Source organism: Gymnoscopelus microlampas (assembly GCF_963454915.1).
Source record: "Gymnoscopelus microlampas genome assembly, chromosome: 1".
Lineage (NCBI taxonomy): Eukaryota > Metazoa > Chordata > Actinopteri > Myctophiformes > Myctophidae > Gymnoscopelus > Gymnoscopelus microlampas.
This window is the reverse complement of record NC_139962.1, coordinates 49,481,114-49,498,810: the sequence shown is the minus strand read 5'-3', so window position 1 is coordinate 49,498,810 and position 17,697 is coordinate 49,481,114. Positions and strand designations below refer to the sequence as shown.

The 17,697-nt window shown below is 44.0% G+C and overlaps 1 protein-coding gene across 1 annotated transcript in view; it reads right to left on the bottom strand.

Annotated features, from left to right (window-relative positions):
• The window catches only part of adamts18 (ADAM metallopeptidase with thrombospondin type 1 motif, 18), a 79,487-nt gene extending 62,007 nt beyond the window's left edge, over positions 1 to 17,480 (bottom strand). Inside the window, exons 1-3 of the mRNA XM_084051283.1 lie at positions 17,091 to 17,480; positions 16,472 to 16,553; positions 15,439 to 15,785 (exon numbers count right to left, since the gene is read on the bottom strand). Coding sequence (XP_083907409.1) covers positions 15,439 to 15,785; positions 16,472 to 16,553; positions 17,091 to 17,189 — 528 coding nt within the window. The 5' untranslated portion in view covers positions 17,190 to 17,480. The remainder of the gene's footprint in view (positions 1 to 15,438; positions 15,786 to 16,471; positions 16,554 to 17,090) is intronic.
• Positions 17,481 to 17,697: the final 217 nt, after the last annotated feature.

Below are 17,697 nucleotides of genomic sequence, written 5' to 3'. Positions count from 1 at the left end.
TTGCTTTTGCTGTGCTTATTATTCCTCACGCATGCACATACATGCACACACACACACACACACACACACACACACACGAACACGCACGCACACACACACACACACACACACACACACACACACACACACACACACACACACACACACACACACACACACACACACACACACACACACACACACAGCTGGCCGGTCAAACCATACACCGCCAGTCATACTCCTATTTTCTCTATGGGAATGAGCGTGGAGTTTCCCTCATCATGTTCTCTCTCTGCTAACAGCCTGTGATGTGGCTCTTTTAGCCCCAGAGCACCACATGCATGCTTTCTCTTCAGCCATCAGCTGAGTCCATGTACGGCTAAAGGAAACTACTTTATAGGTGAGACCGGGGAGGGAGAGGTGGATGAAAGTAAAAAGTATTGTATAAGTGCAAGTGGAAGAACAAATACCTCAAAATTGTACTAAAGTACAGTACTTGAGGTACATGTACTTAGTTACTTTCCATCACTGGGTGAGACGGGGTAGGGGGGGTGTGGGTGAGCAGCGTCGTTAGCTTGTCTCTGTGTAAACTGTAGGCTCTTTTAAGGTTTCCTAACCATGGTATTATAAGCCAAATGAGTAAGTGCTTACATGCTGTTAAAGACCAGGGCCGAGCGGAGAGTAGCCCCAAGCCGGTGATTACCAGAGTCTAAAAGACAACATCTGCACTGCAGCTCAGCACAGTCAGTCACGTGAGCACAGAGCCAGCGTTGCCAGATTTTTTGCGATGAGAGACAAGCAAACCAGGTCTTACGGAAACAAGCCCTAAAATAAGCAACTAGGGCAGGTCAGTCAAACTTTTATTGTCTAATTTAGTTTAAACCTGTGGTTCTCAAACATTTTCAAATGAATATGTAATTGGCCACAGACCCCCCATGTTTTGTGTCAAGGACCTCAGTACAAGATTTGTGTTGAAAAATGTTTAAAAAAACATTCAAGATTTTTTTCTTTCAGATCTACAAGCTCACAACGCGTCGGGCCGCGACCTATATAGGGCTAAAGTGGTTAAACTGAAGCAAGCCCAAATCAGCAACTACGCTTTCGAAACAAGCCCCAAAGAAACCCACAACTCACAACTACCAATATTTACAAGCGACTTGCATGAAAAAACAAGCCCAAAGTCGCTTATAATTAGCGGGCATGGCAACATTGACACAGAGCGCAAAGGGGGACGAATGGGAGAGTGACCAAGAGTGAGTGAGACAGTGAGTGAGAGAGTGAGAGAGAGAGAGAGAGAGAGAGAGAGAGAGAGAGAGAGAGAGAGAGAGAGAGAGAGAGAGAGAGAGAGAGAGAGAGAGAGAGAGAGAGAGAGAGAGAGAGAGAGAGAGAGAGAGAGAGAGAGATCCTGTAAGCGTTCCAACATACTCAATGGAATCACATTTGAATGGATCTAGGTTTCCCAACTGAAATATTTTGTCAGACAAAATTTCTTTCAGATTTCTTTTGTGATTTGGGTATTGAGGCTGTGATGGAAAAAAGGGTCCAAACTCTGTTGAATAAATGAATATCTGCTGCTATTTATATATCTGCTGAAACAGTTTCTGTCACAAGAAGCATTTCTACCTCATTTCTACTCCTTGTGCTTTCTTGTTATCTGACTTTAGTTTTCCTTGTTTCTTTATCTATTCTTTACCCTTAGGGCTCTTCTCTTGAAATCTGCTAAAGTTGGCGGAGCTTGTATAAATAAATGCTTTTACACCGGTAAACTTATACATAAAAACACAATCAAGCTCAAGGGCTTATTTCCACTCTCCACCGCACCTACGTCGGTGGCGGTAAGTGTTGGAAAGCATCTGTTGCCTAAAATCTGCTGTTGAATAGGCGGTGGGTACACTGTCATGTCCTAGTACCATAGTAGCCGTCTGTCGGTGTCGGCTCTCAGGTGCATTCAGCAACTTTTTTTCACACCTTCCAACCAACTGATCTCCCGACTTCATTCGATTGCCAACCTGTAGTAGTCTGTTTGGTGGAGATCTACCTTAACACTCCACAAGATAAACACAAACAATGAGACAGCAAGCCAACCGAATACAATTAACGTACAGTGTAAAATAGCAGGCGACGGGATGTCAACATGCTAATGCTTTCGTAGTCATAACAAAAGTCATAACATTCCAATTTAAAATGCTACATGTTACTTTGTAACCATTTCTTTTAGGCTGCTTTAATAACCCTTGCATCCCTATTTTGGGCAACAAAAAAGAAAAGATAGAAGCTAAAATAGCACATCTACAAGCAAACACATCGCAGCTATTTCCGCGAAGTATATAAGGTTTAAGAGGTTAAACATACAGGCTAAACATACACCTGTAGAGCTACCGCTAATCTGTGTTCTTCTGATTATCTTCCCAGTACTTTAGAGGTTAGCGTGTCTATGTTCCACCAAACCTAACCCTAAACCACAACTCTATAACCGAGGGAGGCTGAGTAGCCAGACAACTATTCCACAATCTCTGAATGCCATTATAGAGTCTGGAACTACACCTCCCGAAAGCCAAGAAAGGAAGCTGTCATTCTGTCCGTTCGTCATTTCCATTTCCAATTTCCATTTCTGCTAATAAGCAGCAAGCTATATTATGCTTCGACTAATTTGATTTACATTAGGACACATTTGCGCGACTGCAAAGACAGAAACAGGAGCGTGGAGGAGGCGGGATATCCGTTTTACTCCCGGATGGTTTTCAGAGCTTCCTTTGCACAGACGGAAGCATTTGAACACTGTGGGAGGCAACAGTCTGGCTCCAGATAGTATGGCTGAGGGAACATAGAGCTTTAGAGAACACAGGACCCCCATCAGAGTGTATAGCCTGCATTGTGGTTGTGTCTCACCTCCACACACACACACACACACACACACACACACACACACACACACACACACACACACACACACACACACACACACACACACACACACACACACACACACACACACACACACACACACACACACACACACAGAGATCATTCTTTTCATGTAGTAATGAGGATTACACTACTGTGGAGCCTGGAGCCTTGAGTCTGTGTGGCCTCGCTAATTGTCTTTGAACAAGCCACTGACACCCCCCTTTGAGCTGTACGAGACAGCAAAGCATAGGTAGAGCTCTCTCTCTCACACACACACACACACACACACACACACACACAAACGCACGCAGGAGGCTTTTGTCATTGTAAGCATGTGGGCTTGGTCGTACTCGTTAGACTCAGCAGGGAACAGAAGGGCGAGTCCCAAAGCAGACCACACGTTCACCAGGAGCCAACATATACACATGGAAATGCAGTGTTGATTGAATCCTAATGAAGTCCCAACGCATCCCTAACACCTTTACTAAGCTAACTGTACCATCAGCCATACATTACAATGCTGTTGTTGTGATGCAAACGTTGTCAAAGTGTAAAACAAAGCCATCGAACGGATCTATTTATATTCTGATTGAATATTCTGGTTGATTGATTGAACACTTCAAGTTTGATCACAGTACATGCAGTACAGTCAAAAGTATGATACCAGGATGACCGGACGGCTGGCGTAACGGTCCGGGCACCTAGGCTCATTGCAGCCTGACAGCGTGTTGCGGGTTCGAGTCCCGTTCCCTTTGCTGCGTGTCATTCCCTGTCTTTCTCTCCCCATTTCCTGTCTGTATACTGTATAAAATCAATAAAGGCCCAAAAAGCCCAATTTTTTTCTCGATCGACAAGCTCACAATGCGTTGCAACGCAACACGTTGTGAGCTTGTCGATCTGCTATTTTCTGCTAAAGCTTTCCTCACAATACGGATGCTGTTGCAACGCATTGTGAGCTTGTCGATCGGCTATTTTCCTGCGAAAGCTTTCCCCACAAAATACGAATGCTGGCAGCTTAAGTGTTTAAATGTCCACACATTGCAGCAGCAGCCCTCGTGCAGTCGTATCACAGGGAGTAGTTTTGACCCACAGATGACAGCAATGGGAGTCTGCTATTTCTATCTTCCTGTCACTCCCTCGCTCCCAAGAGGACCGAGATGAAAGAGAGGAAGGGTAGGAACCCCAAAAAAAGAACCACATATAGGCCTCTTTTTTATTTATTTTTATAATCATTGCATGTACCGTACATGCACAGTGGTGGACAGTACCTAAGTACATTTACTTCAGTAGTAGTAAGCACATTTTTTGAGTATTTGTTTGTTACGGGGCCAGAGCTCTGCTCTGGACACGTATTGTTATTCGCATTATTCTGTCACTTCTTCTTCTTCTTCTTCTTCTTCTGCCACTTTTCGCAGTTCTGGCTGAACCGTGCAGTCGCTTTTTACGAAACTCGGCCATATGGTAGATGGCCATGAAAAACAATCAAGAAATAATTCTCACAATCTTTCGTCCAAAGGTGGCGCTATAGCACTCAATTGAAAATGGCAACTTTGAACAGGTACAACTCATGCCCTGTTTGACCTACAGCCATGAAACTTGGATACACATATGCGTCTCCTCATGCTGAACAACTTTCACACTCTGACTTTTGACCTCTGACCTTTAGATCTCCCACCATTTTGAATTATATGAAAAACAGTCATTGGCTCCTAACTTCTGCATTTTTTCACTTATGGAAAATCCGTTGGAAATTTTTGTAGAAAGTGGTCCAAAGTTCAAGTGTGAAACGTTTCGTGCAGATTGCTCAAAAATCCCAGGAGGAGATAGATTTTAACTATTACAGTTTTATGAAAATTATTCATCTGTGCCTAAAACATACATGCAGACTCACATTTCTTTGAAACTTTGCAGAAATGTAGAGGGTCATTCCAAATATCACTGAAACCAATCTTACTCCAATTGGCCAAAAGGGGGCGCTATAGCAATTTTTTGAAAAGGCAGACTTTAAACAGGCATAAGTCATGCCTCGTTTGGCCGAAAGTCGTGAAACTTGCTTACACATGTGCCTTGACTCATGAGGAACACACGTATCGATTTGACCATTAAGCTCCGCCCTTAGATTTTCCGCAATTTTGAGCAGTTTGAAAAATACTTGTTTTTGCCAGTTCTGGCTTAACCGTGCATACGCTTTTTACGAAACTCGCCCATATGGTAGATGCTCATGAAAAACTACCAAGAAATAATTCTCACACTCATTCGTCAAAGGGTGGCGCTATAGCACTCAATTGAAAGTGCCAACTTTGAACAGGTACAACTCATGCCCTGTTTGACCTACAACCATGAAACTTCGATACACACATGCGTCTCTTCATGCCCGACAACTTTCGTGGTCTGACTTTTGACCTCTGACCTTTAGATCGCCCACCATTTTGAATTATATGAAAAACAGTCATTGGCTCCTAACTTCTGCATTTTTTCACTTATGGAAAATCCGTTGGAAATTTTTGTAGGCAGTGGTCCAAAGTTCATGTGTAAAATGTTTCGTGCAGATTGCTCAAAAATCCCAGGAGGAGATAGATTTTAACTATTACAGTTTTATGAAAATTATTCATCTGTGCCTAAAACATTCATGCAGACTCACATTTTTTTGAAACTTTGCAGAAATGTACAGGGTCATTCCAAATATCACTGAAAAAAATCTCACTCCAATTGGCCAAAGGGGGGCACTATAGCAATTTTTTGAAAATGCAAATTTTAAACAGGCAAAAGTCATGCCTCGTTTGGCCGAAAGTCGTGAAACTTGCTTACACTTGTGCCTTGACTCATGAGGAACACATCTATCGCTTTGACCAGTAAGCTCCGCCCTTAGATTGTCCGTAATTTTGAGCAGTTTGAAAAACATTTAAACCCAGGATTTTTCAGCTATTTGCGTGAAACTGTATCATCTGTGTGATCTCCTTTTTCACAGTTACTTGTTTGTTGGGCCAATGGCGTCTCCCTTAAATGAATGCCTCACAATCTCAAGGTCGCCAGTTCAAGCCTCACTTGATGCAGACTTAATTTAAGTTGAATTGCAAACAACATGACTGTATCAATGAATACATGTGCAAATGGTAAAGATAACCTGAAATGCTTATTTGAGAGTTCGTTTTTTCAACGTATGACATACTTCATTCTGAAAATAGCTGACATACAATCTCACAACTTTTCATGGTTTGTGAGCTTGTAGATCGGCTACTTTCACTAGTTTTGGTTCTGAGGAGATGTACAATTTCTTCATTGGTAAATGGTTTGTGAACGAGTGATCTTAGTGTTAGTGAAACAGGGGCTTGGTTCATGAAAGAAGGCAAGAGTTTATGATCTTCAACAGACAATATCAGCCTGGACAAAGCTATAGCACTATAGGTAGTGTTGCAGCCTATTAGTCTGAAGGTTGAGAGTTCGAATCTTGTTAATGGCAGTAGGTTGAGATGTCCAATCAAACCATTATGTTTCCATCTCTCTCTCTCATCAATCTATTGTTTCCATGTCAGTCACTCTCTCTCTCTCTTCAATCTATTCCGTTTCCATGTCTCTCTCTCTCTCTATTCACTGGCCCCGTATTATCGCTGCTTGCAGCTATATTTTGTTTTTATGTTTTTGCAAAGATGATGACTTTCACTCCACTACATTTTAAATAGAAACGTTTGACTCCACTACATTTCTAGGAAGGGACTCTTTTTCTGTATTTTAGAAAATGTCTGACAATTTCTGAACATTGTATTCGTAATTTATATTTTTGAATACTTTGAGCGTTCACTTGAGTATATTTTTGAATACTTTGAGCATTTACTTCAGTATATTCTTTGTCCACCATTGCCTCTTTTTTTCATAATAGGTCAATAAAAATGACCCAGTCTATTATTAACAGTTTGATATCTATTCTCTGAAGAGTGAGCTGCGGTAGTGCCAGTTTAAGGTGGCACAGCGCTGCATGGTGACACTAGTAGGTCACATTGTAATGTATGAGCTCTCTTTGCAGAAGTTGCAGCAGCCACTTGAACACTTCAACGCCGGGCCATTAGTCTTTGTGTGAGAAAGCCCCCAACGCAGCCCCTGTGACAAGACGTACAGAGAACATGCCTGCATGCGTGTGCACACACACGCACGCACACACACACACACACACACACACACACACACACACACACACACACACACACACACACACACACACACACACACACACACACACGTGCGAATAGCATCACACTGGCCATGCAGAGAGCAGGCCCCCCTCCCCCGCTGGCATCTAACAGTGGGCACTACATCACTGTCAGGTCCAGACCACCAGGGAACGGCCCCGGGGCCACAGCGCCCAGCGCTGCGCTCCTCTGTGCCGCTGAGGGCCCCCCCGCTCTGAGTTATGGGGCAAAGGCAGGGGAGAGGCCCCCATTGTAGTTCACAGGCACTCCAATTTGTCCTCCTTTACGGAAAGCAGACAGGTACAAATGGCCTGAGCGGTAAGCTGAAAATCGGTCATTCAAAGTGTGGTTTTCTAACCCTGCAGGTGCCCTGGGGGGACTTTTCAACATGCAGAAGCACATGCATTAATTAAAGACACTCTGTCCCCACTCTCATGTCTCAGCTACTGGAACGATGTGTCGCTCACACAGGACTGTGAGAGACACATCATGGATGAAGGGAGCCGTGACGTCACCCATTGGTTTCTAAGGAACCGTTTTGAAGCCTCTATTTCAGCAAATTCAAATGCATCATCTCGTTTCTCTGGTCCCCGAAATGTAAGCGGAAATGAATGCTATTGGATGGAAGGGGAGCGAGGGTGTGTATACTATGCTCAGTAGAACCCAATCACAAGCCCCGAAAACATACCCTGCTTTAGCATCAATTTCAAAATGAATAGGACCATAATTTACAAAAAACGCATATCATGCTGAAGAAGACTTGAAATTAGCGATTGAAAACATTAAGTCTTTATAAAATGGTTTACTACGGTAATAAAACCAAATGCAAGTCAAGTCAAGTCACCATTAACTCCAATGGAATTAATATCCTTTTGCAGCCGGGGTATGGGAATCAGCGCTACCCTCTAGGCCATTCATGAGAACTGCAGTATTTTCATGACTTCCGTATTGGCTTCATTTCCAAGAGCGAATGCTTGCCGCCCGGTTGCTCCCAACCCAGAGGACACTCACATTAACACAGGGAGAGCGTGCACACTCCACACAGAAGGCACCAGTCAGACTCGAACCAAGAACCTTCTTGCTGTGAGGCAATAGTGCTAACCGCTGAGCCTCCCTAGGACCAAATTAGACGTCATACTATTTTTGCCTCATGCAACTGATTCCCCAAGGTTTTATTTCCATGTCAGAGGCATTTTCATTTCAAAATCCTGTGCATCCTGCATGTTGCAACTTTTACTTCCATGCCAGAAATGGCTTTTCATAGCAGAAAGCTGCGCAGACATCTAGGAGGGAGGGGTGAGGCCTTTGTTAATCCTGCCAAATCTGTGTGTGATAAGAACCTTTTCTTTTTTTTCTTTTTTACAATAACCAGTTGAACCCTAGCAAGTGGGGAGAACGTGAGCTAGTAGATCTGCTATTTTTTGGCAAAGGGGTTTGGTGTAGAGGGAAGAAAAGAGCAAACCAAGTACAGAGCCAAAGGTTAAGTTTACTAATGAGGGTTTAAGTGATTAAATGTCTGAAAATACACATTACCATGAATCCAACATATCAATAGAAAAGATAATGTGTAAACAAACAAACAAAACAAATATTAATTTACACAACACTGATAATAGTGCTGTAACAAGTCTATGAAGCCATCTATGAAAATTCGATGAAAAGGTCTGCAATACAAATGCATTCATTTCTCCCAGACTTGATTAGTGTGAGAACTACTGATTTAGAAGGAAACATTTTTTAGAATCGGCCTCAGGTCTTAATGGATTAACGACCAAAGGGTTTTTTGCACCCACGGCTGTTTGAAACAGACATGCCAGGTCGTTGTCCCATCAGAGGAACTAAGTAACAACAGGTTCTTACAACAGCTTGTAAACGATGCCCATAACACACAACACCATGTCAACGAGCGGCTGGGTCAACACCGTTGATGTGAAGGGTCGTCTGGGAGCATGAGGACGAGAACCCCAGCAGAGGAAGAGAGGAGAGAGAGTGAGAAACATTTGTGAATTCACACCTCCGCTGTGCACTTTCTCTCAAGCCCTGATTTATATATGCCAGAGAGTAGCAGATCTACAAGCTCGCAACGTGTCGCGATGCAACGCGCCGTGAGCTTGAGTCTTGGGTCGTACAGGGTTACAGGATCAAAGCCGTCTACAAGCCAATCCACTCCGCTGTAGGGTAAGACAGAGTTCTGACAGTGTCATTTCAGAAGTAGTTGCCTGTCCTTGCAATCAATGCTATTCTTCTGCTTAATTTACGTTGTTGTGTAAAACAACGTATGTCTCACACACACATACACACAAACACACACAGATTACAGAGCATGTGGGGGCAGGAGAGCCCAACTAGTCTCTGACCTGGCCTGAGGGGCTTGCTCGGGAAAGGTCACAGTAGAAGGTCACGGTTACCACAACTCTGAACTGACAGAAAGGGGAAAACAAAAACAAAACAAGACTGGCATGTGTGTGTGTGTGTGTGTGTGTGTGTGTGTGTGTGTGTGTGTGTGTGTGTGTGTGTGTGTGTGTGTGTGTGTGTGTGTGTGTGTGTGTGTGTGTGTGTGTGTGTGTGTGTGTGTGTGCGCGCGCGCGCGTGTGTGTGTATGTGTGTATGTGGGTGTGTGTGTGTGTGTGTGTGTGTGTGTGTGTGTGTGTGTGTGTGTGTGTGTGTGTGTGTGTGTGTGTGTGTGTGTGTGTGGGTAGGTGCGTAGGTATGTGTAGGTGTCTGTCTGAGCACCAATATTGCACGATATTATCGCCATAATCAAAATATGCTTAAAACTCTTAAAATGTCACTTTTTGTTAACCGCTTGCACCCCAGCATCCATATTCTGGAGGGGGAACATTAGCCCAAAATAGCTGATCTACAAGCTCACAAAGCCGTGAGCTTGTAAACCTGCTATTTCTGGCAAAGAGATAGGGTGTAGACGGATAGAAAAGTGGTCCAAGTACAGAGACAACTCAGGTCCAGTGTATGATGACAAAGGACAATTTCACGATACATTAAAATCTCAGCGATATGATTATTGTGAGCGCTTTTTTGATCGCGATAAACGGTAATAACGATTATCGTCCCATCCTTAGTCACACGGCATAAGCAATTTTGAACAGAATAATCCCCAACCCTTGTGATCAATGATGATGTTAAACAACTTGAGGCCAGCAAAGGGGTGGGGTGGGGTGGTCTGGTGAAGAAGAAAGAGTGGCGGGGTAACCCCTTGAATGGGGGGATCGAGGGAAGAGGGGGGGCTGTAAATTACCTCTCACCCCTGTTATTCACAGAGGAATGACAGAGCAATTCTACACTCACACTAGGAAAGGCCGAGCAGCTTGACAACCCTACCCCACTGACCCCCCTCCCCTCCCCAGGAGGAGAGGATTGGGGTCAAACAGCACAGAGATCCCTGGATGAAAACAAGAACACGGATCACATAGCGTTCAGCTTCCTCTCACGGCCACCGCCTCTCATCGGTTGTACGTCACTCTACAATGGCACCTTCTTTTTAACCTTAGATCTAATGGAGCGGCTCTCAACCTTTTCAGGGCGCGACCCCCAAAAATAATCATATTTGAACTGGGGACCCCCCACCCACCCCCGACAAGCACTTGGAATTGTAGGAGTTGAGGCATTACATTTAGTTTGACTCGGTTCCACAGATAAATATTGTGAAAAAAAGCAGATCTACAAGCTCGCAACACGGGACATTGTGAGCTTGTAGATCGATTTTTTTGTGCCTCTTTCTTATAATATTTGACAATTTAGACAATGTTTAACCACTTTTTATAGTATAGTTTGTTGATTACTATTGATGCAGTAATGGACTTTTTTTTTAATTTCCTTTCTTTTTCTCTTAAAAGTCCTTAAATAGCCATGTGGGGACCCACAGGTTGAGAACCACTGATCTAATGCATGGCTGCATTACACAGCGACTACACTGCATATACAGAGGCAGGAAAAAGGAGCCTATCTTACTTTGACCCTTGGTCTTGGAAGGACCTCCGGACCCGTCTCAAATTGGCATTGCTAATTTCCCTTGGGAGTTTAAAAAAATATCACTTCAGAAGCCCTTATTACCAGTTGCTGTTCCTGCTTTGATGGAAGTGTAGTTTTTTTTTATTTGCTGCATTTTTTTTAATGTTGTTTTATATTTGTTTTCTGTATTTCTCAGACTGGTAGTCTGTCAGCCATAAGGCTGTGCTTGGTATTGTAATGTCCTTTGTCTGTCTTTCTTGTGGACCTGTGTTACATACCCGCCCCTTGGCCAGTTCTTTCTTGTAAAAGACTCAATGTTTTCAATCGTTGAATAAAGGTTTGGCCCGCAACGCCAGCATCGTACGATGGAGCATAAATGAAGCATGAAATCTCTCTCTAAATGTGACGGAGGCAGCCATGCCAAGCAGCAGATACTATAGCGGCATCCTAAAATCACCCGGAGAAGTGATTAAAAACCTCTTATTGAGGATTTGCGATGGGAAATCCCTCCCAGACGGAAGGCTGCTCTTAATACCGTCAGAGTGTCTGAGCGACGCGTGGCCCCGCCCCCATGGTAAATGTTTGATTGTAATTAAAAAAGGCTTTGCTTGCTGTGTGGACCAATGGCTCTGTTGGCAAAACTTTTTTGACAGTTTATTTTCCTGTTCTCAAACTGCTTTCTGGTGAGGAGAGGGAAGAGAGAGTTGAGGGCTAATGAGTCTTTCTCTAGCCCCCCCCCCCCCCCCCCCCCCCTCTGGGTTTCTTTCTGGTTTTCCTCCAGAGTTCCTTGACAAAGCCAGAGTCCATCTTCCAGGTCTTCATAAAGACACTGGGAACACTGGGAACAGTGAATTAACATTCTCTCTGCACAGCTCAAATCTCCCCAACACCATTCATTCATTCTGTATGTCTGTCCCTCTCTCTCTCTCTCTCTCTCTCTCTCGCTCTCTCTCTCTCTCTCGCTCTCTCTCTGGATTTTCTTTCTCACTTCTTTAATCTCTCTTTTACTGTAAGCTGTTCTCTCTATGCTTTTACAGCAACACACCTGCTCTCTGACCTGTCTGTCTGTCTTTCTGTCTCTCGCTCTCTCAATTCGATGGGTCATTATTGGCATGAGGTTTACATTGCCAAAGCAAAAGTGGAACAGAACAATCAAAGCAAAAAAATGTAGGCTGTGTACAATTAAAAGGGAATAAAGAAATGTGTAAACAGAGATGTGCTGCAAATATCTTACAAAACCATACGAATGGTGTGTTTGATGTCAGAAATAGTTATACATATACATACAAATATGAAGGGTTAGCTGGGGATAAACTTCTTAAACAAATGGCCTCTCTCTCTCTCTCTCTCTCTCTCTCTCTCTCTCTCTCTCTCAAAAACTGACTGTTTGCCTGTCTCTCTCCCTCCAATCCACAGCCCCTCCCCCATGCATGTGGCGGCCCACAGAGGATCAAACGCAGATGAATAGCACTTCATTTTGTACTTAATCCAAAGCTACTGATCACAACACAGGAGGAAAGGCAGGGGTTAAACTCCACACCGCACGCAGTCTTTTACAACACACACACACACACACACACACACACACACACACACACACACACACACACACACACACACACACACACACACACACACACACACACACACACACACACACACACACACACACACACACACACAGAATGAGAGAAAGCGACAGCGAGAAGAAGAGAAGAGGGCCCAGACATCCTTTTTTTTTCTTTTCCATTGCTCTCTCTTCTTATTTAGCCCACAGTGTAGAGTTCTTTCTTCACTCTAACATTGCTTCAGTCATGATGAGCCTATTTTAACGAGCGTAAGTGAAGCCCCCCGGGGTCACTCTGAAAGGAGAGGTGAAGAAAAAAAGACAATTTAGCCAGCCAGTCCATTCAAATGCAATGCTGTCTCATCACACTCAGCTCTGCAGCAGTGTTGCCAGATTTGTAAAGAAAAAAGAAAAAGAGAAAAAAAAGTCTATATTTTTCTTTTAAATAGCCGATGTATAGACGGGTTAAAATGATTAAACTGAAGCAAGCCCGAATAAGCAACTACACTTTAGAAATAAGCCCCCCCCCCCAAAAAAAAAAGAAAAACTGAAACCTGCAACTACCTATATTTACAGGTGACTTGTACAGAAAAAAACAAGCCCAAAGTCGTTTATAATAAGCAAACTTGGCAACTCTGGTCTGCAGCACTCTTAAGAGAACGGGTCAGTGGTGATTCATTGAGATAGGAGGGGGGGGGGGGGGGGTGTTGAGATTAAAAGCTCAACGATCACTCAGCCACTGGAAGAAGAGAACAAAGTGTAACCAGCTACTAGAAGGATGAGGGCAGGGTGATAAACCGAGGTGCAGCCTCTCCATCTGGTCCAGGGTGGTATGGTGTGTGTGTGTGTGTGTGTGTGTGTGTGTGTGTGTGTGTGTGTGTGTGTGTGTGTGTGTGTGTGTGTGTGTGTGTGTGTGTGTGTGTGTGTGTGTGTGTGTGTGTGTGTGTACTGGCACCCCATAATAAACCATATAGATGACAGCAGCAAGTCTCTTAAAGTGATGTTGAGTATAAGTAGCCTTGGGAACCAATATGGTTCCCGAGCCATGTGGCCCATGATAGGTCTGGAGCCTATCACATGTTTCTGTGGCTTGAGGCAGCTTGAAGTACAAGTACAGCCCCTGTAAACTCTCTGATTTGTTTGCGCCTGATGCCATGACGACACATAGACAATATTAAGCCAATTTTAATATATAGGATAAGGATAATACTGTATTGGCAGTCTGCTTTGTTTGTGTTTGTTTACGTGCTAAAAGTGTCATTTTGTGATTTGGATCTCCTTATGTTCTCTTGTTCACAGAACACGAGGCATCAAATAAAGGTGATGAATTGTGTACAATGGACCACAATGGAACTGACTGTACTACTATGTACTGTTAAAATCTTGCTATAATAAAGTATTCAATCAATCAATGAAAGAACAATTGTACTTATATCATGACCAGGTAGCAGTACAAGGTTCTACCATACAGTAGTGCAACATTACTTTAACCACTTAAGCCCCTTATACTTTGTCGTATGACGAATAGTGAAAATAGCCAAATCAACAAGCTCACAACAACGTGTCGCATCATGACGCATTGTGAGCTTGAAAAAAAAGCAAACATCTTCTTGAAAATGTCCGCCTATAATAACATGCCCAAGAATATGGACGCCAGGTTGAAAGTGGTTAATGAAAGAGTCTCCTTTAGCCCAAAGGAAATGCTCTGTGTCTTCTCTGTAAACATTCCCACTTAAATAGCAGGTTAAAGACCCAATGGAGGCAGACAGTTAGGGAACGGCAGTTTAGTGATTATTTGACAAAGGTTATTAACAGCACACCGCCACCCTGAAGAAAAAAAAAACTCTATATACACACACACACACACACACACACACACACACACACACACACACACACACACACACACACACACACACACACACACACACACACACACACACACACACACACACACACACTGAAGTTCCTTACAGCCTCTTCATGGGTTTGTTCCTTTCCAGTTACACTCCTTTTGTTATGGTTTTATCCATCATTTCCACTCTCCTTTGCTCACTCAGACAAGTGTTTTAACAACATGCTGTAAAACGAGTTGTAAAGCTAATGGGCCCTGATGATGTCATGATGTAGTGGCTATCACTGCCCTCTCATTAATTCACCCACTAGGTGTAGTGGGTAGTATATCGTTGCTGTGGGGCAGAAACCTCTTATCTCCCTGTTTTAACTTTTTTTTTTTTTAAATGCCGTACTTCGTCATAGTACAGTGTCACGTAGCACAAAAAGTCAATATACAAGCTGAAAACGTTTGAGCTTGTAGATTTTATTGTCTATTTATTTGTCTATTTTAGCATTTTAACCCTGAAAAGTAACAGTTTGAGTTTTTTCCACCCGACAGTAACAATATGAACTTGGGAATTATGCATTGTTTGAGATTAACTCTATAAATGAACTCTATGCACTTCTATGAGTCACAGTTGGAATGTGCTTTTATACTGTTACACTGTCTACCTGTGTGGATTATACCAGTTAAGCAACCTTTGAGGACTATATGGTTGAACCTGACACTTGCCGATACTCTGCACCTTAATCTTAATGTACGTGCGCTGATACTCTTCTTGCACTAATGTCTAGGAACAGATACCAGCTGCTAAGCTCATGCATCGTATTTCGAAACTCGCGCCACCGAGCTTTCCACACAGAGGAAACTGAACGTCTCGAGGACCGGCAACGTTTGGGAAAGTGACCAAAAAGAACGAAATCACTTTGAACGAATCGCTCGTGAACTTCACAACACTTATTTCCACCAAACAGCAAACAAACAGCGCCACTTACCAGACCGGAGCATGTCGACAGAGCCACCGACGAGGCCGAGAGGTTGTGAATAAATCCCTGGTACAGGCAGCGGTGAAAACCCTCTCCATCGTCCATCACCGTGGTGATGCCCTCTGACCCCATGGCCTGCACCGTGAACCCGGGGCCCACCACGGTGGACGGACGCAGGTCCAGGTGCATGTCCCGTCCGAAGGCCGAGAGGCGGTAGTGCACCGGAGCCCCCGGGAGGAGAGAGGAGGAGGACGGAGTCGAGGAGGACCGCCGGCTCCGGTGGCCACGCCCGCCCACGTCGTGGGACACGTAGGCTCCCTCAGCGTCCACCTCCACCGGCGTCACAAACACATAATCTGGAGGTAGAACAGGTTCAATGTGATGGAGAGATGTTTTCCCGTAAATGAATGCCCTACATCAGGGGCCTTCAATGTTTTTTCAGCTCAAGGACCCCTTAGCTGAGAGAGAGAGAGAGATGAAGCAGGGATCCCCAATATATTCTGTATAAAATTGTGATGCAGATTCAACTTTTTTATAGATTTCATGGATAGCTGCATAGACTTGTTTGACAGCACTATCATGTTGGATTCCTGTCAATGTGTATTTTCAGACCTTTAACCACTTAAACCGTCAATACTTAGTGAACTTGACCTTTCACTCTTCACTTAGTCTGCTCTTTTTTCCCTCTACACCAAACATAGCCAATCTACAAGCTCACACGCCAGGCGTTGTGAGCTTGTAGATCTGCAATTTTTCGCTAAAGTTCTCCTCAGTAAATAGGAACGCTATAGGGTTCAAGTGGGGTTCAGAACTCCTATCACACAAAGATTTGGCGCCCCCCCCTGCCCCTGTAGTAACTCTGAGGACCCCCTAGGGGTCGCGGACCCCCTGTTGAAGACCCCTGTGGGCCTACTTCATCATATACAAGAGTGTCACAAAATCAGTGAAAATAGAGCTTACAACACAATGCCTTGTAAGCTTGTAGAATGGCTAATTTTCACAATTTTCAATGTTTTTGGCAGCCTGATCTGATGTCACTCACCGTGGTTCAGACCGTGCGCGTCCACATTGAGGAGCGTGGCCGAAACGGTGTGAATGGAATGTGAGCCGAAAATATGCAGCGTCTGCAAAACACACGCACGCACGCACACACACACACACACACACACACACACACACACACACACACACACACACACACACACACACACACACACACACACACACACACACACAACAGGTAGTGACAAGTTGAAAGACACCAAAGGGAAGGAAACGGCGTTAATGACCGTTGAACGTGAAGGGGAACGGCGAAGAAACGTGGTTTGTGTAATTGTAGCCTATTACACTGTTATAAATCCTCCTACATTTAACTCCTCTGAGAAGAATGCACAAAATGTTACCGAATTAGACCCGTCTTACATTTTGCGCATTCTCAGAGTTAAATTAGATAATTAAAGTATATCAAATTTAGATAGACATAAAGTACCACCTCGATGAATTGAATACACATGCAGGACCTTAATGGAAACAAGCCCTGAGGGCCTATCTGGGTCATCCTTTTAGCATTCTTTTGTATTTAATCTGTGCCACCGTGCCTTGTTATTGCAAACTGTTAATAAACTAAGTATTCAATCAATCAATCAATCAATCAAACCTGCCTTGATAACGTTCCAGGACAGCAGCAGCCTGACAGGCGCGCAGCAGAAGCTGACCAGCGGTAGAGTCCATAGTAATATCAGCAGAAACATACAATCCATGATGGTGATGATTGATGGTCATTCATCCGTTACCTCCACAAATAACGCACGAGCAGCAGCAGCAGTATTAATAATGTGTGGCAGCGCATATTAACGGGGATGATGATGATGATGATGAGTGACACACATGCATTTGCATATCATCGCTCCGTACGTGTGTCCTCCTCCACCAGCACCACCTCCCCATGCTGTGGCCCAGGTAGCAGTCTTTGGTGTTGCTCATTAAGAAGAAGGTAAAGCGCACTGACTGTGCTGCAGGTATAGGCTGAGGAGCGCACTGTGCTGCTAGGACTGCTGACTGTGCATTGTGTCTCTGTGTCCCACCGGCCGTCTCTCTGCTCTGTGCTGCTGGAGGATGGATGAACGAGCAAAGCCGGCCCCGTGCCGACCAATCAGCGTGCAGCACCATTCATTCATTCTGTGTGTTCACCAGTGGTGGAGAACATACTCAAATGTTTTGCTCGAGTAAAAGTATCAATATAGCCTACTGCAATCATGATTCATGTGC